The sequence below is a fragment of the Dreissena polymorpha genome, chromosome 1, assembly GCF_020536995.1.
Source record: "Dreissena polymorpha isolate Duluth1 chromosome 1, UMN_Dpol_1.0, whole genome shotgun sequence".
Classification (NCBI taxonomy): domain Eukaryota; kingdom Metazoa; phylum Mollusca; class Bivalvia; order Myida; family Dreissenidae; genus Dreissena; species Dreissena polymorpha.
The window spans coordinates 96040239-96066550 of NC_068355.1; the positions used below are offsets into that span (position 1 = coordinate 96040239).

General features: G+C 35.0%; 1 protein-coding gene across 1 annotated transcript; it reads right to left on the bottom strand.

Moving 5' to 3' along the window:
- Positions 1-51: 51 nt before the first annotated feature.
- Positions 52-26294, bottom strand: LOC127841479 (FAD synthase-like). Its single transcript, XM_052370304.1, has 13 exons — positions 25955-26294; positions 18624-18718; positions 18225-18348; positions 17680-17792; positions 14290-14430; positions 13902-14050; positions 12089-12177; positions 8150-8294; positions 6396-6476; positions 4639-4737; positions 3743-3864; positions 1483-1624; positions 52-252 (listed from the first exon to the last, which is right to left on the bottom strand). The coding sequence occupies exons 1-13, from the start codon at positions 26118-26120 to the stop codon at positions 114-116; spliced, it is 1605 nt and encodes a 534-aa protein (XP_052226264.1). The 5' UTR covers positions 26121-26294; the 3' UTR covers positions 52-113.
- Positions 26295-26312: the final 18 nt, after the last annotated feature.

The following is a 26312-nucleotide window of genomic DNA, read 5'->3' on the forward strand; positions in this document are numbered from 1 at the left end:
CACTTTCTTTAATCAATATATCTCTTATAGAAAATATAACTAGACATTAAAGCAGCTAAGTTTTTTTTAATTCAAACAACCCAATCAAGAATAGTTCTAAAATGCATAATTCATCAAGTGTTCCTCCCATCTCTTTCCTTGGAGTCATTCTCCAGCTCATAGGCTGGTCTGTACCTCACCACACCATCAAGGTCTACGTACTGGAGTGAAGGGTTGGGATGGGTGTTGTTCATATTACCCAGTGAAGTATATCTGTAATACCAAAAAAGCACTGTGTTTGTATAACCTAGTGAAGCATACATGTAATACAAAACAAGCACTGTGTTCATTTTCCCCAGTTAGGTATATCTGCAATACCAAACAAGCCCTATGTTCATATTACCCAGTAAAGTATACCTGTAATACCTAACAAGCACTGTGTTCATAATACCCAGTGAAGTATACCTGTTATACTAAACAAGCATTTTTATTACCTACTTTAGAAATATCTGCAATACCAAACAAGCCCTATGTTCATATTACCCAGTAAAGTATACCTGTAATACCTAACAAGCACTGTGTTCATATTACCCAGTGAAGTATACCTGTTATACCAAACAAGCATATTACCTACTTTAGAAATATCTGCAATACCAAACAAGCGCAATGTTCATATTACCCGGTAAAGTATACCTGTAATACCTAACAAGCACTGTGTTCATATTAACCAGGGAAGTATATTTGTAATACCAAAAAAGCATTGTGTTCATATTACCCAGTAAAGTATACCTACAACACCAAACAAACACTGTTCATAAACAATGAGGAGACCAAATGCATAGTCTTTAAAAAAAAAAGGTTTTCTTTAAAGAAACAAGAAACCGTCGAAGACGGGTGATGCTCCCCAAAGTTGTTTTTTTGTCACAATATTGCACTTTATATTCAGATAAAAGGAAACGTCTTGAGGGGCATAACTTTGGACAAAATAATACAATGGATGGTTTAGCAACTTACAAATTTCAAAGGGCCATAACTCTCTAAATAAATCATCTAACCAGAACCCACAAATACTATTTGCATCTCCTCAAGGTAGTCAAGCTTCCCATAAAGCTTCATTGAATTCAAGTCAGAAGTTGGGGAGAAAAAGCCCGGACAAGAATTGCACTATATGTACAGTTTATAGAAATTTCAAAGGGTCATAACTCTGTGAAAAATCATCTGACCATAACCGGCTGATAATATGCACATCTCCTCTTGGTAGTGAAGCTTCCCATAAAGTTTATTTGAATTCCGGTCATTAATTGCTGAGAAATAGCCCGGACAAAAAATGTGCACGGACGGACACACGCACGGACAGAGGAAGCGGCGACTATATGCTCCCCCCCAAAATTTTGGGGGAGCATAAAAAAAAAATTAGATTGCTCTCCAGACTACTATTTGGTGTTTGCTACTGACCACAACAGTTTGACTAATCAATGATGTATTGTTGATGGACATACTAACCCTCTGTCATACAGACTGCAGTATGGCAGACACAGGGTCCTGAGGAATGTCCAGATGTCCGTGTACGTCCAGTTGAGGATAGGATTAACACGCATGTACTGTGGCCAGTCTGGGTCACACATAGAGAATGCCTCCAAATGAGCTACAAAAAATGCAACACTGATGTAAAAAAAAGCTTTTATAAGTCAATCATATTTCTTCATGGCTTAAACACCATGTCCAGCATCAATAATATTGATAATATTGAAACATGCCATTATCTAGGGATACAGGCATTAGCCAAACACTTCCTCTGAACACTTACAGTAAGGACTTGAGAGACATGTTATTTGAAACAGTTGGTGGATTAAAAAAGTTATAGACTGCACAAGCTATATCATTCATATTTTGTGTAGATCAAAGTTTATATATAAACTTAACCTTAAAGCTAGGAACACATGAAATGTGTGGTAAGTAATTTTAAAATGATTGATTAATGATTAGGTTATATGACTTCCTATGCTTTATGATGCCCATATTTGACCTCTGACCTTTATTTCACCTTAAAGTGGGACTATGAACATGGGACATTGGTCTTCAATACTAAAGCTGATTTCGCATGTGAAAATCATGTTTGCAAATGATTGTAAAATTGTGTGCTGAATAAACAAGTTAACTGTACAGACAGACTGCATCATGTATATTTTTTACATCTGACCTCTAAGTGTGAGATTGACCTTTGAGCTAGGCTTAAAGGTGTTGAACATGACACAGCATCTCCGCATGCTTAACATTTGAAACAGTTAGTTTTAAATTTCTCTGATTCCTAAATGCAACCCTGGCCTTTAAGCCAGAGACAATGGTCTTTAAGACTTCATTTATACATTTTTAGCTGTATTCACATGGTGAACATTTGCGGGTAGCTAATACAAATTTCTATCAAGCTTGGAAGTTCACATCTTTTATGGTACAGATAATCGGCAATAAAGGGTTGTGCATTATTTTTAATACTTTACTATATATTTATTAATACTATTTTTAATAATCTGGATTGTCTTTGAAAAACCTATGGGTATTCTAATCTATAACATATAAACAACGTTAACACCTTTTTGCTCACCTAAGCATGAAAAGCTAAAGATGACCTATAAAGGTCAGTCTATGCCCACTGAACATCATCTTGCGGTGTCAATGTTTATCTCATGTTCATCCTAGAGGGAACATACTTAATCAAATCTTGACAAAACAAGGTCAGAATGATTATCTAAGAACAAAACAAGGTAAAATAACTTGATAACCCTGCAATACCTGGCAAAGTTCAAATCTGGACTCTTGCCAGCAGGTCATCAACTCTACAAGCCACAATTACTCCTTAATCTTGACAAAACATGGCCTATTTTGACCATATTTAGGCCAAGTTCCTATCTAAGTTATCTGCATCTAATGTGTTTCTAAGTAAATACCTCAAAGAAAAGCATTGTGACTATACTAGTAGTCCCATTTCTGACTTAATGAAAATGTGTGCTAATGTTTATCTTCACATTATCAAGGCCAATTAAAAATCTATGTCACATGTGTCAAAATACTAGGTCATAAGTTCAAATATAAATTATTTGCCATGGCTTAATCAATATGGAGTCCACCTATCGTGAGGTTGTGGGTTCCATCCCCACTTGAGGAGCGTTCTCTAGATAAGCCCAAAAGTCACCAAATACTGGTTATAGGCCCAGGAAATGGACTTGAGAGCATTGTTATAAGCCTGAGGCTTTGGATGCAATGGAGCTAAATAAATAGATAATAAAACCTTTACCACTATAGCTGCCACATTTATACCTTAATCGTGATAAAACCCGAAAAGAATGTTTATCTTCACAATATCTTGGTCAAGTTTAAGTCTTGGTCAAATGACCACACAATCCTGACGATACATGTACATGGTAAAAATATTTATCCTCACAATATGAAGGTAATGTTTGGATCTGGGTCAAGAGGGGTGATGAACTAGGTCACCAGGTCAAGTCTTTTAGAATAGGTGTACTATGAACTCAGTGGAGTGCTTGATTGCCTTCCTGTACTATGTATCAGTAGTAGTTCTATTACAATAAACATATCTGCTTAGATCTTTGATGCTAAACGACTTTGTTTATTTAAATACTAAAATGTGTAATACTGAGCAAAACAGACCAATATACTTCTGTTTCTGAACAGAAGTAATATAACAGACAGTAACTGATGATCAAACAGTGTAAACTACACAAAAGATCAACACAATTTGACCTACAGGAGAATGGATCCGTCTCCCTTGTTCCCATTATAACAGCTTTTATTTCTGGGTTCTTGGCCTGCAGTTCATACAGAGAGTCCTTGATACGGCCATTGAAGTTCAACATCTCTAACTTGTATCTTTAATAAAGTACAGAACAAATGAATGTATAAACAATGATCTGAAAGAACCATTCCTATTATAACTTGAACAGCATAAATAGGGTTAAGCAACCCTATTAAGTATTTTCCAAATCTTTAATGTTACCCAACAAGTTGTCAAAGCTGAGAGCTTAGGCTCTCTATCAGTATTGGTACTTTGTAGGCTCTGTTTTAGCCTGTCTAATAGAATTTGTTGGCTATGTTTTAGCCTGTCTATTAGCACTTTGTAAGATATATTTTAGCCTGTTTATTAGTACTTAGTAGGCTATGTTTTAGCCGGTCTATGAGTACTTTGTAGGCTCTGTTTTAGCCTGTTTATTAGTTATTTGTAGGCTATGTTTAAGTCTGTCTATAAGTACTTTGAAGGCGATGTTTAACCTGTCTATTAGTACTTTGTAGGCTATGTTTTAGCCTGTCTATAAGTACTTTGTATGCTATGTTTTTGACTGTCTATTAGTTCTTTGTAGGCTATGTTTTAGCCTGTCTAGTTAAGAACCTTATATAACTTTAGAAGCTAATAACTAATCTGTAGACTTTGTCATAAGACAAGATTTGAAAAGTCTAGAATAAAAGAATATTCTATAGCTTAAATTTAAGCAAAATGCCTTGTAATATAAACCTATGATGCATACATGTTAATATCATATAATCCAAGATTTTAAAACCTAATGGATGGTCTTTGTTCACAAAGTGATTATCTGTTTTAATATAAAACAATTTAAACTAAATATTTTAAAATCAGGAAGTTCAAACCTGTCTCTGGAAATCTGTATGAACTTTTCTACCTCTGGGAAAGTCAGACGATTTTTTATATACAGAGCTTTCAGGGCCTCGTCTGAGTCTGGGAAACACCTGGATTTTAATGTATTAAAAACAATGTTTTACTTATGTCACAATTATCTTAATATTGAGACCTGAACAGATTATTTTGAAGTTGTGAAGTTTAAAAAACATTAATTTCCATTAGTTTTACTTTCATGCAATTAGCAATGGTGATCCACCAAACGTACTTAAACAAGAAACACTCACCTTAAACCAGAAGGAACTAAACTTTTCTGAGAAAGTGGAGATAAAAATTATGAAACTACTTTATTAAAAAATATTGAATTTCTAGGCACATTTTTTATATCAAACTCTGCTGTGGTATCATGAGAACAAATGCTCTGACAAGTTTCATGAAGATTTGATTTGAAAGAGTCAATTCAGGCATAAACAACTTTTTAGTCATCTACCGGTTTCACCGGAGGGGACTTATGGTTTGCATTCTGTTAGTCTGTCTGTCGGTCTGTCCGTCACACTTTTCTGGATCCTGCGATAACTTTAAAAGTTCTTCATATTTTTTCATGAAACTTAAAACATGGATAGATGGCAATATGGACATTATGCACTTAATTTCATTTCCTTCATACGTCAAAAATTCTGGTTGCTATGGCAACAAATAGACTAGAAATACTGCTGAAAATGGTGGTTTTCTGGATCCTGCGATAACTTTTAAAGTTCTTAATATTTTTTCATGAAACTTGGAACATGGATAGATGGCAATATGGACATTATGCATGTCATTTCATTTTGTTCCTATGTAAAAAAATATGCTTGCTATGGCAACACATAGACTAGAAATACTGCTGAAAATTGTGGTTTTCTGGATCCTTGGATAACTTTGTAAGTTCTTAATATTTTTTCATGAAACATGGATAGATGGCAATATGGACATTATGCACGTCATTTCATTTTGTACCTACATCAAAAATTCCAGTTGCTATGGCAACAATATATTTTAAAAATCTGGAATTTCTGACAATGGTGGAGCCAGTACTGAGTAGGGGACTTATATTGCTTGACAACAGTCTTGTTCTTTCTTTCTATTTACCTAGTGATCTAGTGCTTCAAAACTAATAACCCTACACTTAATTATTTGTTTTAGGATTATATTTATGAAAATTTCCTCATTGATATCTATAAACCCATGAAGTTTCATGCTGATATCTTCAAGCCTTTCTAAGATACATGTTTAGCCTTGAAAAGTGACATCATACAAAAACAACAAAGGGCAATTACTCCTACTTAATAAAGTGATGGGTTATGTTTCTTTTGTATGGCACTTCTTCCCATTGAATTATACACACCCATGAAGTTTCATGTTGAACATGGTATACGATCTGATATATAGCCCTGAAAAGTTCTTTCATACAAATAACAACAAAGGGCAATAACAAGGTTATGGTTCTTGAGCATGCCACTGCTCGTCATTAAAATCAATACACCATGAAGGTTCATGTTGAAGTCTTGAATGGTATCTGAGATATAGCCCTGAAAAGTAAAATCAAATAAAAACAAAGGCCAAAAACTCTTACTAAAGAAAGTGTAGGTTATCGTTCTTGAGCATGGTGCATGGCACTTCTCCAAATTGCTATATAGAAGTTTCTTTTTTTTATCTTATATAGTTCACAAAGCTCACCATGAGAATATTGTCCTCAGTTGAGCTAAGAAATGTGGAACTTTAGGCTTACTTTTTTATCACTGCATACACAAGATGAAGCAGAACTGAACAATCCTTTCCTCCATTGAAGCATATGCAGATTTCCTCCAATCTGAAAAAAAACGCACACAAACTCTGTGTATCCTGGAGGAAATCAGAATTTTAACTTTGATATGCAATCACAGCTTTTTTTATTCTTAGAACTTTATATAAAGGCGTTAACAAAGATCACTAACTGAACCAATTCCTATAAGTAGTATACTCTCTTTTTTATTTGATGATGCTAAAATCTATATAAAACATCATTAAAAACTGCAAAACTTAATAATTATGACAAATTATTATTTTGTCAATTGTATAACAGTTTAGGAAATATTTTGAAAGGTAAACAAGATGCTTTGTAAACAGTGTTCAATAAGAATATATATAACCCCAATGGAAGTCTAGACTTAGTGCAAGAATGTCAATTTCAAGGTCAAAATGGGATCAGGCAATGTGCGTTGAGAGTGTTAAAAGACAAAATGGGATCAGGCAATGTGCGTTTTGAGAGTGTTAAAAGACAAAATGGGATCAGGCAATGTGCGTTGAGAGTGTTAAAAGACAAAATGGGATCAGGCAATGTGCGTTGAGAGTGTTTAAAGACAAAATGGGATCAGGCAATGAGCGTTGAGAGTGTTTTAAAGACAAAATGGGATCAGGTTATGTGCGTTAAGTGTTAAAAGACAAAATGGGATCAGGCAATGTGCGTTGAGAGTGTTAAAAGACAAAATGGAATCAGGCAATGTGCGTTGAGAGTGTTAAAAGACAAAATGGGATCAGGCAATGTGCGTTGAGAGTGTTAAAAGACAAAATGGGATCAGGCAATGTGCGTTGAGAGTGTTAAAAGACAAAATGGGATCAGGCAATGTGCGTTGAGAGTGTTAAAAGACAAAATGGGATCAGGCAATGTGCGTTGAGAGTGTTAAAAGACAAAATGGGATCAGGCAATGTGCGTTGAGAGTGTTAAAAGACAACATGGGATCAGGCAATGTGCGTTGAGAGTGTTTAAAGACAAAATGGGATCAGGCAATGAGCGTTGAGAGTGTTTAATGACAAAATAGGATCAGGTTATGTGCGTTAAGTGTTAAAAGACAAAATGGGATCAGGCAATGTGCGTTGAGAGTGTTAAAAGAAAAAATGGAATCAGGCAATGTGCGTTGAGAGTGTTAAAAGACAAAATGGGATCTGGCAATGTGCGTTGAGAGTGTTAAAAGACAAAATGGGATCAGGCAATGTGCGTTGAGAGTGTTAAAAGACAAAATGGGGTCAGGCAATGTGCGTTGAGAGTGTTAAAAGACAAAATGGGATCAGGCAATGTGCGTTGAGAGTGTTAAAAGACAAAATCATTAGGAGACTCCAAGATTTGTGCAAGCATTCTTGATGATAGGCGTAATGCGTCATTTAAGGTCAACCAGGAATTTGGGCTTAATTGTGAATAAAAGTAGATCAATGTCGAGGTCAAAATGAGGTCAGATAATGTGGCTGTGTTGATAGTGTTCAAAGAAATCATCCATGTAAGTATCATGGCTTTCAAAGAAGAAATTTGCAATTTTGGATTTACTAAGAATTTGGACCCTCTGAAAGTTCAAAAGTATATCAATGCCAAGGTTGAATTTAAATCAGATAATAAAAAAAAGTAAATAAGTTGACAACTTATTACGGATGCAGAGCACTCCACAAATCTGTGTGCCAGATATAGTGATTATATTAGCTCTAAACAATACAACAATAAAAACAAATCAATACCTGTAACGTTTCAGGGCCTCTTCGAAGGTTTGCACAGCTTTTCTGACTTTTTCTGTATAGGGATCAGTGTTTGCAGATTCGACTATTCCATACACCTTGTCTACAGCCACAGCCACTGGGTTCTTCTCATATTGCACTATACTGTCTGCGAAAATGTGAACACCCATATGCAGAACAAATGAGTATAACCTATGCATTAGAATAAGAAGATGAATTAAAATTACTCAATTTATAAGAAACAGGAAATGTGCCCACCGTACAAGGATGGCCAAAGAAAACTAGAGCTTTGTCACAGACGTGACGCATACCCCCACATGCTGCATTGACACAGAATATTTTGCATGCTGTCTTCACAAAACAAGAGAAGCTTATTAATGGCGATTTTTAAGAATTATTATGCCATAATCATTTTATGGCCATTTTGACCTTTGAACTCTTGAATGCTTTAGTATGACACACATTCCAATGACTGTGAACAAAATTAATGTACAGTCATTTTAAAATCTAACAATGAACTCCAAGTGTGACCTTGACCTTAGAGATATCAACTTTTTTCTTTGGCATGACACACAGTCCTATGATTGTGAACAAATGTACAGAGTAATTTTAAATTCTCACAATGAGTGACATAGTTATGGCCCGGAAAAGCTCATTTATGGCCATTTTTGACCTTTGAACTCAAAGTGTGACCTTGACCTTGAAGATATTGACGTAATTCTTTCGCATGACACACCGTCCAATGATGGTGAACATATGTGCCAAATGATTTTAAAATCTCACAATAAATGACAAAGTTATGGCCCGGACAAGCTCATTTATGGGCATTTTGACCTTTGAACTCCAAGTGTGACCTTGACCTTGGAGATATCGGCGTACTTCTTTTGCATGACACATTGTCCAATGATGGTGAACAAAATTTAATGTACCAAGTCATTTTAAAATCTAACAATAAATGACATAGTTATAGTCCGGACAAGCATTTTGACCTTTGAACTCCAAGTGTGACCTTGACCTTGGAGATATCGATGTACTTCTTTGGCATGACACACTGTCCCATGATGGTGAACAAATGTACCAAGTCATTTTAAAATCTAATGCTAAATGACATAGTTATGGTCCGGGCAAACTTTCGGTTTAAAACGCACTAAGTGATCCCCGTGACCTAGTTTTTGACCAGGCATGACCCATATTCAAGCATGACCCAGACATTATTTAGATACAACTTCTGACCAAGTTTGGTGAAGATCAGATGAAATTTTCAGGACAGACAGACCGACCGACAGACTGACATAGTGAAACCTATAAAGCCCCCATTACCAATGGTCATGGGGGTATAATAACACTAGATACATAATTGAGTGTTGGGTGAACATTAATTGTGTGCATTAATTGCATATGACCTATGACCTTAGGACAGGGATGTGCTAACATTTTCCTTATGTCTCACGCTCAAAAGCAAGCTTTTTTTATGGCAAAATTTGACTTTTTACATCTAAATATTACCATTACCATTGAGGTAATGAGACAGGTGATACACACAACATGCCATTCCTCATGGCAATCATTTGAAGTAATGCATGTGCAATTGAATGATGGTTGAAAAATTTACAGCCTCATAAAACTGATTTTTATGGCAAAATTTGACCTATGGCCTTAAAGTATAACCTTGATCTTTAAGGTAGGAAGACAGGTTTTACCCTCCACACCCTGTTTAATTATGGTGGTAATTAATGGTAAATTATTTTTTAACTGAACAAGCCAAATTGTTGATTGATATCCCCCACAAATTAAATTCAGTTTATGGATGGGTGCACTTTCCAAACTTGCAACATGTAACTACCTATAAAACATTCATTGATCAATTTGATGCACCTTAATAAATGATTTAAGAAACCAACAAAAGCAAAAGGCTCTGCATTTAAAAATATGAAATGATGTAGCATATTTTTAAGTGACAGAGGATGCTATAAAAAGAAGGTTTGAAAGGACAATAGTTGTGACTCATTCAGCTAGCCATGTATATGTTCATCACCAAGTTTTAATTTAATCACAAAAAAAGATCTTTTCGAAGATATTTATAAAAGGGTATGACTCTGCTATTAAAAGGCGCCATGTGATGACATTTGTGTGACCTTGACCATAGGACATGGGTCTCAGATGTGCCTCACTGCTTGATAACGATGAAAAATTACAAGCATTTTGAAAATACCTTTATAAATGGAAGAATTGTAGCAAAATAAAGCATATTTATTCAAAATTCGCAAAATTGGACTTCAAAGTGTGACCTTGACCTTAGAGACCAGTCTACCTTGAGCTTGGGCAGAATAATCACCATTGCCAATCAGGACTGAACATGGGTAAATTGAGTCTTCAATATGACTGCATTTCCCCTAAATGAGATCAAACTTCCTTTTAAGTATCAAGTCTATATCTTTTTCAGTTTTTTAGACAGCTTCCAGCAATATTTCAGTGAAAAAATAAACAGAGGACCAGAATTCAAGTGCCGTAAGTCCAAAGTCCCAGCTAAATTTTGGCTGTTAATTAAATTTGGCCTCCATGTTATGCTAATAACAATTTACTGAAGGTTGGTGACTTTCATAAGCTTCATGTAAAATGCCTTCCTTCACCACCATGAAAGAAGACAACAAATACTATTAAATGTAACTTTACTTTTATCAAGGTTCAAACAAAGCTGAGGTAAACTAGCACTGACGGTGATTCACTCCTCCGCTTTGACACACGAATGTTTACATTTTAAGTGCTGTATTTTATAACTTCAAAGTGACTGTTTGACCTTAACCTTGAAGGTAGAAAATGTGTTTATTCAATGTGATACATTTTTCATATAGTTCAACATGGTTAACAAAATTTAAGAAATAATGATTTCAGATGAAATCTTATCAAATTCAATTTTTTTTTCTTAACGCCATCTACACAATTTGATCATTTAACTGTGAAAGTTTGAGTGAGATTTAACCAGTGGTGAAAGGAGATTAAAACACAAATTGTTTTACAGAGACATATACAAACTATATAGTGGAAAAATGACTTGCTTTAAATATGCCAAAGCTTGTCGTGGCAAAAAAAATCCTTCATTAAAGATCATCTACACATGATGGCCACTCAATGGTGACAATTTGAGTGAGTTACACATAGTACTTACAGAGAAAGAAAAAGTTCAAAAGTATTGGACAATATATTTTCAATTGCAGAAAAACAGACAAAAGTAAAAAAATGCTGTCAAAAATTATCTACACATTAACCCATTTATGCATAGCGTCTAGAAAAAAAAGCTTTGGCAAACAGCCTAGACCCTAATGAGACGCCGCATGATGCGGCGTCTCATCTGGATCTGCGCTGTTTGCTTAAAGGAATTTCTGTAAGAAATATTCTAAATATAGAAATAAATATCCCTAATTTGGAAATAAATTGATCCAATTTAGAAGGATGGTAGAGTCCACTAGGCATAAATGGGTTAAGGTACATTAAGTAGAACAATGTGAGTGTGTTTCACACATTGATTAAAGAGGAGTTGAGAGCACAAGCTTATGAAAAGCTTAGAGGGCAATAATTCTGCAAAAGAAATAGTCTAAGCCTTAAGTCCTTTCTTTAAGACCATCTAAACTATAAGGTCATTCTACTGTGGAAGTGATCCACCCAGTAATTAAAGAGATCATCAATACGCAAGCTTTGGGACAGATTGACTGAGTGACAGGTCAATAACTTATGCTTAATGCCTCCAACTACGTGAGGGAACATAACCTTCAGACTTTCCTTTTGGAGTTATAATTAAGTATACACTGTACCAGTATTACATTTTTGTGCAAATATTCCATTTAAAAATGTTAAATACAATTCATAAAACATACAAGTAATATCTCCATTTTGTTTAGATATGGACTTATTAACAATATGACACATGTTGAGCATCACAATTACCTTCTGGCAGGTGCTCTTGGAGGAATGCGAATGAAGACTCAATGTGCTCCTTGCTTTCAGACTCCAGAGTCAGTTTCACCTTGTAGTAGCTGAAATGTATTATATAGATGTACATGTATGTATATTTAATTTGTATGTGATATACATGTAATTTATATCAGTACATACAGTGTTTGGTCAAATACTAAATGATGATTACAGATGTTTTATGATTGTCCAATCAAACGAGAATGATGAAAGACTTATGAAATCAAAATAACTGTCTTCTGATAAATGTGCCATTGGTTCTGTAAATGAATGAGGAATGAATAAAGAGCGAGTTACTGTGGGCAGAATTCAAACCCTCCTTATGATCGAAATCATAAAAAATTAATTTAGTTGTTTTTACTTTCAACTTTAAATGTGTTTGTCAGAAACACACTGCCCCCTATTGCGCCACTTTAAAGCCATAAATTTGACCTTTGACCTTGGAGGATGACCTTGACCTTTCATCACTCAAAATATGCAGCTCCATGAGATAAACATGCATGCCAAATATAAAGTTGCTATCTTCAATATTGCAAAAGTTATGACCAAGATTAAAGTTTTGACGCCACTTTGAAGCCATATATTTGACCTTTGACCTTGAAGGATGACCTTGACCTTTCACCACTCAAAATGTGCAGCTCCATGAGATACACATGCATGCAAAATATCAAATTGCTATCTTCAATACTGCAAAAGTTAATCAATATTAAAAACTGTCACCAAGGTTAAAGCTTTCCACAGACAGACAGACAGACAGGCCAAAAAACAATATACCCCAGATCATTCGATATGGGGGCATAAATAGACAATATTAGTAAGTAAATGTTAGTTAGTAGATCTTTGTAAGAGATTGCATGGAAAATTAAATTTATTTTTTTATTTTTTGACCTTTGACCTTGAAGGATGACCTTGACCTTTCACCACTCAAAACGTGCAGCTCCATGAGATAAACATGCATGCCAAATATCAAGTTGCTATCTTCAATATTCAAAAAGTTATGACCAAACTTTAAAAAAGGTTAAAGTTTTAGGAAAGAAAAAAACAATGATATTTGACCTTGAAAGTTGACCTTGACCTTGACTTTTCACCACTCAAAATATGCAGCTCCGTGAGATACACATGCATGTCAAATATGAAGTTGCAATCTTCAATATTGCAAAAGTTATCAAACTTTAAAAAAGGTTAAAGTTTTGGGACACACACATACATTGAATGAATGAATGAATGACAGACACGCCAAAAACAATATACCCCTGATCTTTCGATCTGGGGGCATAAAAAATAAACTAAATTTGAACAAAATTTACTAAATTAAGGCCATATTTCTTAATAATCCAGGCAATTTTGCAAAAAACAAGGTTGAAGAATAACCTAATGAAGCATATGTGGAAATGTATTTGATTATTGTTTTATAACAACTAAGAATACATAAAAGAATTCCCATTTAGTCTTCAAATTTCCCATCTGAAGAGCCCTGCTTCCTTTCGCAAAAGGTGAACAAACCCACTGCTATAACCATAAAACATGTAAGTATCTTATTATACAGCGGTAAGCAGTGTTGGCGTTCAAAGCATTGGTCAAGTACCGCTACTATTTAGTTATCACTAAATGAATCACATAATTATAAAGGTACCAATGGCATCAAATCTTTTAGAAAGAAATGTAAAAATACAAAGACAAAGATAATTTCATTCAAATTTGTGTATCTTAAGTTATCTGTGTAAAAACATACATTTACTGTGTCAGTACAAAATAAGGAACATAAACCTCTTACGGCAAAGATTACCTGTTGATAAAGTCTGGATATGAACCCAATGTCACATGCTTTTTGTATTTTTCATCACATTTGTTAAGTACATTAGCAATAGATATCTCGTCTGCAGTAACATACAGCTCCTTTGTGAGGAATTCAGTATTTGGATTTCTGAACACGTCCTGAAAATACAACTTTATGCTTTCAATATTTCAATGAGCACATATATCTTAATATTTTAAGGAAAGTACTTTACCGGTACAGTAAGAAAATGAACTGGTGAAAAAAAAAATCATAATTTCTTTTATAGTTAAAGCTTCCTCTTGGATAAAAAAGAATGCATGAAGAAATTTGACAAGCAATGCAGTGTACTTGAACAATGTTGATGCATAATAACTGATAATGACTGACTACTGCATACCTTTAGTAGTGGAAATGCCTTCATAAGGATTGATGGAACACCAGGAAACATGTATATATTGCGCACAGTCACCAGAGGGTACCTGGTTTTCTCCCCTGTGGTCTTGTCTTCCCCATAAATCAACTTTGCTGATTTGGCAACCTTCAAGTATGGATGTTTATACATCAGTGAGTGTTTCCCAATGTAACCCTTTCAGGTTAAACAGCAAATAACTGTGAAATGAAATGGTTTTCAATTCCCATTTGGACATGTGCAACTTCACTGTTTAATGCTAATGCTGCTATAATTTATGTGCTGTTTAATCTTTTGAATTATTGACAGTTTGACAATTGTATTGAGGTATGTTTCATTCCATTGTTACATACAGACAATATGTGTTCAAATATTGTCAGCTAAAATGCCATTAAAAAGGCAGGCAGAAATTAGATACGTAATCCAAACATATAAAACCAGGTTTATTTTACAAAAATTCACTTTCATTGTGCCCAGTTTTCAGAAAAGCAATGGATAAATATTGCAATCAATATAACTTTGAATTCACTTGCAGATTTCTTCTATAATAAAATCTGAATATGAGTGCCTGACATGCACACAACTCATTACCTCATATATATATATATATATATATAGTTATATACGTAAAATGCAATAATCCAGATTGTGAATATTATATAGTAAAAGTAAAAACACGTGTCTGGGATTTTAAATATATATTGTAATATATTGTATTATGCCCTGATGAGCTGTGTGAAAAGCCTTGGCTATATCAATATATATTTAAAATCTCAGACATGTGTTTTTACTTTTATTATATATTTCATTATATTGCGGTTTGTATACAGTCATCAATACTGTGGGGTTCAAGTGTTTTAGCAAATGACAACAAAAAATGGCAATAAATGAGCTCAGAACTTAAAACACAGTTCCATTTATTATACGGTCTTGTGCCTTGAACCATGTCATCCTCAATATTTTGAGGTAACAGTGTAATAGCTTAATGCTGTAGATGACACCATATAGCCTCATTATTCATACAGCAGTGAGCAGTTGCCCTATATTAAACCCTTTCCCACTTAGAAGCAAAGTGAAAATGGATATTTGCAAACAGCATAAAACCAGAACAGCCTGCGAGTAACTCGCAATCTGTTCAGGTTTTATGCTCTTTGCTGCTCATCACTAACTTAGGGTGGAAATGAAGCCTTTAAAACTTGAATTGAGTAAGAAAGGTGTTTAATGAAATGTAACTTTCTAAGGGACTACAAATGCTTCAAAATACGTTTTTAAGTGGTAAAGGGTTAAGAGACTAACATCACCAAGTAATCTGGTGACCCGCCCCTTAGGGACTGCGGTTTGCTTCACAGGAACATTCCCATTGAAATGTAGGAGATGGTCAAGGCAGTTCAACAAGTTTCGATTAACACACTATGCTAAAATTCAACAGAACTATGTTTAACATTGCTGTAAATTACAAAGATCCCAGCACTCTTCTTTCTGTGGATAACAAAAACCATATTATGGTTGGAAAACAAGATGTATCAAATACCACAAATTTTAAAGGGTCTTAATCACAGATTTTGGCATGTTTTGGACAGTGTCATTAAATGCTTTAAAGTATTAATGTAAAAAAATTAAAAGCTCCAGAATAAAACAAGAATATAATTAAAGAAAAAATGTTTTCCACTCCTCGACTCGAACCACTGACTCTTGAAATATAGTATACTGCTAAAACCACTATGCCATCGGAGCTGTCACCGTTCAATAGGTATTTTATAACAAGAGATGTGTTTGTCAGAAACACAATGCCCCCTATTGCGCCGCTTTGAAGCCATATATTTGACCTTTGACTTTGAAGGATGGCCTTGACCGTTCACCACTCAAAATGTGCAGCTCCATGAGATACACATGCATGCCAAATATCAAGTTGCTACCTTCAATATTGCAAACGTTATCGCAAAACTTTAACCAAGGTTAAAGTTTTGGGAAATACACAATGAATAACAGACAGACAGGCAAAAAACAATATGCCCCGGATTTTCGATCCGGGGGCCTAAAGAGATGCATATAATGGATATTTTAGAACATTGTAAATGTTCAGTATTGTTGTATTAAATAACATAACTTCCAACAAAAACTTGCAAATCTGAAAAAATCATTCTATTTGGTCAATGTACTTACCGTGAACAGGTCCCTTTAAGGGAAAAAACATCTACTGCACATACAGGTAATCACAATTTGGTTCCAGATATTAACATATCTGCCAGACTCAAACTAAACAAACCAGTGTCTCTTTTGGTAGAAATTCAACAACGAAATATGGTGTTTTTGTATTATGGGCAGGTTGCTGTTGCTTTAAAAGACACCGTACTTGATGACAAATCAGGATCATTTATGCAGATATCCCTTATGCAATATTTGTTCTTGATGATTTTGACTTCATTTCCGTGAAGACTTCACCACAACAAAGCAACTAAAATTGGATAGAACGAATAATGTCTGTGTTAAACTTAGCTTCAAGTGATATTATGGGCATTTTCACAGTTGAATTGAGCTGAAAAGAATTCAAAGGTCAAAAGGATTAGTTAAAATGTGGTAACTGACCAAGTATCTACAACTCATCTTGCTACTAGTTGTTTATAAAAAATATATATTATTTTTGATATTTTACATGACTCATGAGGTCCTCTAAGCCAGCATGATCCGTAAAACAAAATTGTGTCTTTGTGTTGTATGAACGAATCTGCATGAAAACTACATTTAGACTCACATCGTTCATTGAATCATTTCTGTCGTCAGTTGTCAAAACGAAAGTACCGTTGATATTCAAATGGATTATTTTTCTCTCTCCGGGATATTGTCTTAGTATGTTGATGCTGCATTAACAAATATAAGTGTACATGAAGTGAAAACACGAAAAATAAACAACGGTTGTGATAGACATCTATACTGTTAGATGCCCATAATATCACTTCAAAAAACAGAAGAAATTGAACAAACCAAAATGTAAGATGGACCGGTCTTAAAAATGTTGGTACCATGCATAGTATTTGGCAAACATCAGAAAAAATGAAACATGGAAAGAAGCATTGCAGTTAAGTCTGGAACCCATTTTGTACACACTGACTGACCTACTCGGTAGACCACATATTGTGATAATCAGTGTGTGATTGGTGAAGAGCTACTGATACCCAAATGGAACATAGGGTATTTCTTTGATATTTTATACCAATTTTAGGAATTCACAACCATAATTTTTCAAATTTGCAAATCTTTCCAAATCTTACCAGTAGTAGTAGTACTTTTCCTTATAAACAGGCAAACAAAATGTTGGAACAAAAGATCAAATGTCCAACAGTGATTATCATTCAAAGACAGTGCTTATGGTGTGGATACCTTTGCCATCTTCATCTGAGGTGAATCCATGTCATGTGTACCAAAGTACTTGGTGCACAGAGCAACCAGCTCAGGGTGTGGTACAACTGGCTCCCCAAAAGACATGGCAACCCCTGGGATAGAACATTAGGTCTATGCTCATCCATAAACTCTTACAGGAAAATAATGCTTCATTAAAACATTGCTTCATAATTAAGTTCTTATTGATAAGATGCTGATATTGTTTTACAATTAGAAAGTAGTTTTAGTTTTATACATTCAGCTTATGAATACCATGGCCTTCATTGTTGGCTAACTAAGAACAAGGAAATAAATGTTATAGTATGAATAAATACTTTCACTAATGATTTATTGAATTCTACAATGAGCCATTGTTATGTTTCAATATAACTGTTTTTCAATTCCCTGCAATCAATTTAAATTCATAAGTCATAACTGAAACCATTACATCAGTCTGGTATCACAACTGCAATTGAAATCTAAGAACTCATCATAGTAATATACATAATGGAATAGTTAAAGTTTACAATGTAAAACTATGGTACCTTCAAATGTGAGATCATCATGTGTTGGTCCTACTCCACCTGTTGTTATAACATATGTGTACCTCTTGGAGAAATCTGCAACTTCTTTTGAAATGACCTCAAGTTCATCTGGTATCACAGAAATCTGCAAAATGGTTTTATTTGTACTAAGAGACAAACATTTATCACACTTTGAACTTTGCACAAATATAAATGTTTTATATAATTATGCATATACATGTATACATATTTGTAATATTTATTGTATACTATTAAAGTTATTATAGGCAAAGATAATTATTGACTGCCATTTTAAAACCATTTTCAGTCAAACCATATTCAGGACAAGATGATAGAAGTCACCCCAGAACAAAAAATATTAATGCCAATTGTTTGACAGAGAGACAGAAAAAGACATACCCGTCTCACTCGAACTCCCCATGAAAACAGGTGCCTTGTTATGAAATGGGTGTTTGTATCAGCAATCTGTCCCTTAAGGATCTCATCTCCAATGACTGAAATTCCAAGTTATTATCATGTAATATACATACCAAGACTTTTGAACCGCTGTTCAGATTAATTTTAATAAATGTAAGTGAATAAATATGCTTAATTTTAATAAAACATAACTGATTTACTAATATGCAGACTTAATTCACCGAGACCTTTTAGATGGCAATTTATCAATACTTTTATTCAGAACTAAGTAAGATGGAAAATCACCTGTATAAAGAAGCATCTTAATGATTGTTAAAGGCCTTATTTGTTTTGATATAGAGGATCTACTGACATCATATACAGCAATACTCTCCAGTATAATTTCCAAGGGTTTGACTAGTAAGGTTTCTAAATCTGCGACCACGATTCAAAAAAGGCTCATAACTTCTGTGTCCTTTCAGATATTGCTTTCATATTTGGTATGCATGTGTATCTGGACAACACCTTTCCATGCACATAAAATGTTTGACCCCTGTAGCCTTGACCTTGAACTTGAGGTCAGCGTTCAGGTTTCAAAATCTGCGACTGCGATTCGAAAAAGACTCATACCTGTGTATCTGAACAAGACCTTTCCATGCGCATGAATTTTTTTTCCACTGTGACCTTGACCTTGAACTTAGGGTCCGCGTTTAGATTTCGAAATCTATTATGTGGTTATCTAGCCAATCAGAAGAAGTGCAAGCATTTTCATCGGACAAAGGAATTTTTCAACAATGAAGCTTGCGTATTGAAAACACATATAGAGTTACACAGCAGTGGCGCAGAGATGTATTTAGTAGTCAATTGTTTGTGTTAACTCATCTGTGAAATGGTTTAGCTCATCCATCAAATGTTTATACAAGGGATTATAAAATATTGGCGCAAAGGGACATCTGTATATGAGAGAAGAGATAGAATGCAGTCAAGCATAAAAAGCATGAGAAACTCATGGACTGAGCCTCAAGAATGTATAAAAGGGCTGAAACGTTCAATTGTTCAATTACACTTTTAGATTCATTACTGAAAATATGTCAAAATGTTCAAGTGGGAAAAATGTGAGAAACAATTTAAAGCAAGATGAACTTTGAACAGGCACATCAAAGACAGACATGAAATTCAACATTTTCATTGTTGTGTACAAGATTGCGATAGAACATTTAGTCAACCATTTAACCTCAAAACATAACTTTTCCAAAACAAAAGCAAGAAGATTGGCTATAAGAGAGCATTTTCAGCCATCTCATAAGTCATTCCAATGAGGATGACATGTACATAATGGACGTCAGTGAAGTTGATTCAGTATTAGATTTGTTAGGAGAGCAGGATGAGGAGGAGAAATTAGGGTATAGATTTTCACTCATTTTTTAGGTTATTTTACAATAACTTCTTCATTTCTACATCGAATTACTTCAAATTTATACTGAACATCTCTTATGACAATACGGTCAATCTCAACTATGCATGGCCCCATTACCAACCCTGGAGAGCCCCTGGGTCAAACATGCGGCGTAGGGATACGCGTCGGCCTCTGCCGCGCCATTTCTAGTTAAAAATGCATCAAAAACCAAACATTTGAGTGCATTTCTTTAGGTACCTAGCTCGCTTCTTTTAAACAGTTTACTTCCAAAACCAAGTGTTTGAGTATGATTCATTTCATTCAGGCAAATTGAATTCAACCATAAAGCTGTTTTATTGTATTTTACGAAAGAAAATATGTTCATCTTTAGATTGATACAAGCTTGCAAAATTCAAATGGGGTACACTAAACACTGCCTTTTTTAAGTTTACATAAGCATTTTCAGGAAGTTTTTAAAATGGCAATATAAATCAAGTTATTCAACATCTATTTACTAAACTTTGTATACCACTGAACATGCATTATGGGTTGACAGTTTAAATAGCAGGACGGCCTTTAAAGCCCAAAGTAGCTCAAAGTCACCTGAGATAAAAACAAACTGACCTGTTTGTGCAGCCCAAGATAGAATTTGAACAAGTTTTCTAACCAAGTTTCATGAAGAGTGAACTATAAATGTAACTTATAGAGTGCTATCAAGATTTTATTATAGCCATAAAAGTTCAAATTTCCCGACCCCTGGTGGACATGTTTTTTCAACAGACGGGAATCATTTGCAATCTTATGCAAGATAAATAAAAGAAATATTCTGACCAAGTTTCATGAAGATTGGACAATTAATGTTAATTTTAGAGTATCAACAAGTTTTCACTATAGCCATGTTATGAAAAATGCCCCGCCCCTTGAAGGCCATGAGTTTCAATCAACTTGAACCATTTTTACACCTGTGCAAGATATCATTGTGATTCATCTTCTGACCTCGTTTCATGAAAACGGACAATAAATGTTACGTGGCGTCTACAGTGTTAAAAAAGTTTTACTTTAGCCATATATAGCCATAAAAGGAAAAATGCCCCGCCCCCTGCAACCATGTTTTTCAAGCAATTTGAACAATTTTCAAACTTGTCCAAGACATCATTAAGACAAACCTTGTGACCAAGTTTCATGATGAACGGACAATAAATGTGGCCTCTAGAGTGTTAACTGTAGCCATATAAGGACCAATGCCCGGCCCCCTAGTGGCCAGGTTTTTTAACAGACCAGAACCATTTTTGAACTCGTCTAAGCTATTATTGGGACAAATCTTCTGACTGACCTAGTTTCATGAAGATTGGACAATAAATGTGGCCAATAGTGTTCACAAGGTTTTCCTGTAGCCATATAAGGAGAAATCCCAAAAGATAATTTATGTTTATAAGATTTGTTTCTATTTTCATTTAATTGTTCACTAAGAACATGTTGTGAGCAATTCAGATATACTGGTATGCATACAACAAATTGCGTCAAGTTTTAATGTAAAAAAATCTTTTATTTAAATCATCTGTGGGTGTTTAACACAGTAGATTCTGATTTTAAAAAGTTTGGTAGTCAAATAATTGAAATCAGCTCTATTGAAGTGAACAAACCAAAATCTTGTGAATCCCGGGTCGGGTTTCATTAAGAGATTTCTTTTGAGCATGAGTGTGCTATTAATTTCCCCTGCGAGGAGGTCACATTTACTTGCGACAAAGTTGTCAACATCGCAATTGTTTAACTATAATATCATTTTTAAACTGTTATAAAAAAGTGTAATTACTGTTTCAGTTTGTATAAATATGTTCAGTGAATCCAATTTGTGAAGATTTGTTGGCCTAATGCCAATTGCCATCGGTTACTCTCCCTTTTTGGATGTGACATCTCGATACCATATAAAAAACACACTTAGTGGATTTAATTTGTGGGTGTGTATGAATCTATCGGCTTTGCATGGTTAAAAACACCGTAAATAAACAATTTTGGCATGTATTTATCAGAAATTAAATAAATCTTTAAAGATATATTGATCGTTTATTGCAGCAATTTTTGCATTTATTCAGTGATTCATTAACTTGTTCCCTTGACCTCTTGATACAGAGTTATCAGAGGATATTCATGCTTTGTCCTCATATTGGTAGTGTCTGTATTAATTATCAAGCACAGTAATGTAAGTAAAAAAAAGTAATACAAGCTTATGCAAGTGAAGTCATCGCAAGAGCCACCTTCTTAATGTTAAGAAAGTGATTGAAATAAGGACACGATTGATAGAAGGGAATCATACGCCACTAGATGCAATAATTCAAGTCTCAGCTTAATAACCCAAAGGGTTGCTGAGAGTTGCAATGCACCGTCTATTGTCCTCAGGTGCAAAATTTGATCTGCACTGTGAGGGCTAAGGAAGACTGATACTGCAAAAACTTATCAATGTTTATCTGTCTTAAACACCAGAGAAGCAGTATAAAAGGGCCACAAACTCACAAAATGTCTACTTTTCAGTTGTACGCTGGTGTGTAAACAGCAAAAAACAAAAATGATTATTTTCAAAATATTTAAGTTTGTATTTAATATTTTCCGATAAAATTTGGCATACTTATACTTTAGTATACAAACAATATGTATGTGTAATTTGGTGGTTGTAAGTTATATAGTTATTGACTTACAGAAAAAGTTTTTTGTTGTCTGCTTGAAATTCAAATTTCCCTGTAAATGCTAAGCACCACCCACTTAAAGGTTATGAACTTCTCTCAGCCAATAGCTAGCAGATGACTCAAATCAAGTTTACATGTAAATACAGATTCAACACTATACCAAATTGCTGTCTGCTCAAAGACGTGTTTCTGTTTATAAACACTCTAATGTTATCAGCAAATCACTGGCAGATATACCCAGCCCACTAGTTAATGTAGGTTAACATTTTACCACCGCAAAATCAAGCAAGTGAGATCCGGCTTTTAAGCACAAACTCTTGCAAATGGTACCATAAAGCAAGAAATAATTGCTTTTCATTTACTTTGTTATTTTTGTGTAGGCTCTATCCACCATATTTGAAAACAGTTGTAATGTTGCCAACTTTAATTGAGGCTAAAGGTAAGGCACAATACACCAATATTTTGCACATCGAGATGTTTGATGTAGCCTAAGTCAATAACGATGTCAAACAGATGTCGATATTTACATTGTTCCAATATAAAAATGTCGGCAAGAATAGCATGTTGAAACAACGTGGAGTTTTTTAAGGTGCATGCAAAGGATAATGTCCGTAGACTGACATTCAGGAAAATTTAATGTGTTTTAGAAACTTGTTTATTAACCACTTTCTTTAATTGGTAACAAACAACATCTGTTTCGTGATGCGCATGGAATCTCCAGAGCTCCAGATAAGGATTTGTGAAATTAGTAACGGTACTGCCCCTGACAGAAAGAAAAGGAGTAATGCTGAAAATCAATTAGTACCTGTACTACCATATAAAAAAATACAGGTAGTACTGTACTACCCGTGTTCTTGGATATTGATGGGTGTATACCTGACTTAAACAGTTACTTTATTAGGTTTTCCATTTAAAATTATCATGCAAACACAACTACACATTAAAAGTCATGACTAAATACTATTTCTTCATTTTGCTTGACAAGAAAACACAAGCCAACTTGTAAGCTAAGTCAATGAACACCAATGTCACTGTCTCATCTCAAAAGAATAATTGTCAACTGTCGTCTGTCAACTGTCAAAGTTGGCATAGACTATGCCAACTATGACAGTTAAAAGCTTAAGCAAACACTTCAACTGGGCTTACAGATTGAATGTCAGAATGGTGAGACGACCGTATGTAGCCATTATATGACAACAAAGTGTTAATTTGAACCGCTTTCGGTTTAGCTGGCCTTCCATTGCGCGCAGACATATTGTTTTTGACGGGCTTATGAGTTACCAGAAATTACGCCACAGAATAGATAATAATACTGGAACACAGTCTACAACTTTTTGGTACTTTAAATTAATGAAAAGCGCCGTTAGGTTAAAGACCAACAAATTATGCCGCGCTGACGCCGACATATCGGTATGGCATGATTGTTTTCGTAAATGTGTAAAAGGGATATTAAAGTCGTTATTGTACGTCCAGTTTATTAAAATAAATGCGTAAACCTTCATGAAAAAGCTGTATTTACGGCTGTAGGGCCTTTATCTGGAGCTCTAAATCTCTGCGCAGAACTGCCGTTGTGTTTATAAAGGAGTGCATATGGACTCCCAGAGCTGTCATAGCAAAAATTATCAAAGGCTCTGGGGGTCTGTATATATGGACTAAATTTGCATTAATCCGGATATTCTGTGCGCGTTTTGTTTACCGCTCGATACTCGATAATCGCAGGATATTAAAATCATTTTCATGGACGAACCATCTTTCGAACCTCTTGATTTTTGACACGTCAAATATAGTGACTATTAAGATTGAAAATAGTGAAACATATTAGTAGGAACTCTCTTTGATAAATAATTTGTTTCTACATGGCTGGCAATTTTATTTGTTATGTTAATCATCTTTTGATCATCGGCATAAAGAAATTACTTATACACAAAAAACAGTGACAAATTGTGTGTGTGCACATGCATATGAAATGTAAACAAGGCTCTAGGAGAAGTGCCCCCCCGGAGAACTGCCCCCCCAAAGATTTTTCACTGGGCGGAGAACTGCACCCTCACTGTTTTTTATAGGGCGGAGAACTGCCCCCCTGCTGATAAATAAGGGGCGGAGAACTGCCCCCCTGTCAGAATTGATGACCCGGAGAAGTGCCCCCTAATTAAAGAAGTTTCTCGGCGATATATAAAGCGAGTATTAAAATGACAATAACGCCAGTAACTTTCTTGCTATTGTGTCTGGAAATTGAGTGAAATTTCAAAAATAATATAAAGTTGTACAAGTAATAAAAGTTATAAACTGCAAAAAAATACCTGCCTCGGCATGGACGTCGCCATCTTGATAATCACGTGATTTTCGTCTATGTGAACAAAGAAAAACAAATCACTTTTTGCTTATAAAAAGTTTTCGCGGCTGAATTATTTGATATTTTCCCCTTAATTAAAACAAACAATTAGCATGCAATTTAATCCATCCTTATGCAAGCTGAAAACAATAATTTATTTGTTTGTTTTCGCCAATTACGGATTTGGACGGTTCAATATAATAAACCCGTATGCGGCTTTATTCAATATGCGGCTTTATTCAAAGCTAACAAGTTCTTAACAATTAAGGTCGGTACGGTCTACCAATTAAAAGATCGCGGTGCTTATCGTTAACGGTAACAAGTTCTCTGCCTGCCTAATTAGCTGCTAATTAAAGCAACTGTTACCGATTTTGTTTGTATGGCATGTCGACATGATCTGCTCAAAATGCAAACTGTTGCCGTAATGTGTGTACTTATGTATGTTATTTTGTATGTCACATGAATTTACTAAACAACATAAATAAATTGCTTATGAATTCAACTTCACTTCACTTTTTTCTTCAAGTCAGCTAAATAAGATAAAAGATAAAATGTGTACGGCGATAACGTAAAATTACCCGTAAGTATTGTTTTCACTACGTAACTAATAGCTAATATGACACCGGGGGGGGGGGGGGGGGGGGGGGGGCAGTTCTCCGCCCCGACAGATTTGATGGGGGGCAGATATCCGCCTACTAAATTCTGACAGGGGGGCAGTTCTCCGCCCCTACCGATTTGATGGGGGGGCACCTCTCCGCCACCTTTAAAATAAGGGGGCAGTTCTCCGGGGGGCAGTTCTCCGGGGGGGGGGGGGGGGCGCTTCTCCGGATACCTGTAAACAAATGAAGGGTTCGAAAAGAGGTGAGGTTCGAGAAGAGGTACTTAAATGATACATTTACATATCCTCAAATGATTATTAAAATACCTATTAAACCAGCCGAGTATTCTTTAGCGTTGGAAATAGGAGTGGACTCTGCATGCCCACTTGATGACATTTCACGTAACGCTGTCATGTGTCTCGTAATGACAGCTATTCGTCTTGATGATGGTGATAAATGCGATAACATGAACAGAAAAAACTTCCTCTGCATGATAGGTTACAGGTAAGGTCACAATATACTAATTCAAATCCTTATGTAATAATGTAAAATGTTCCTCTGTTTTCAAAAATCAAGTCGACATGTTTGCACGTATGGACCCCGTATCAAACATATACTTAAAATCATTCACGACATAAAACAAGTGTGCCACACGTAAGAACGAACTTGATACCAAAGTTCACA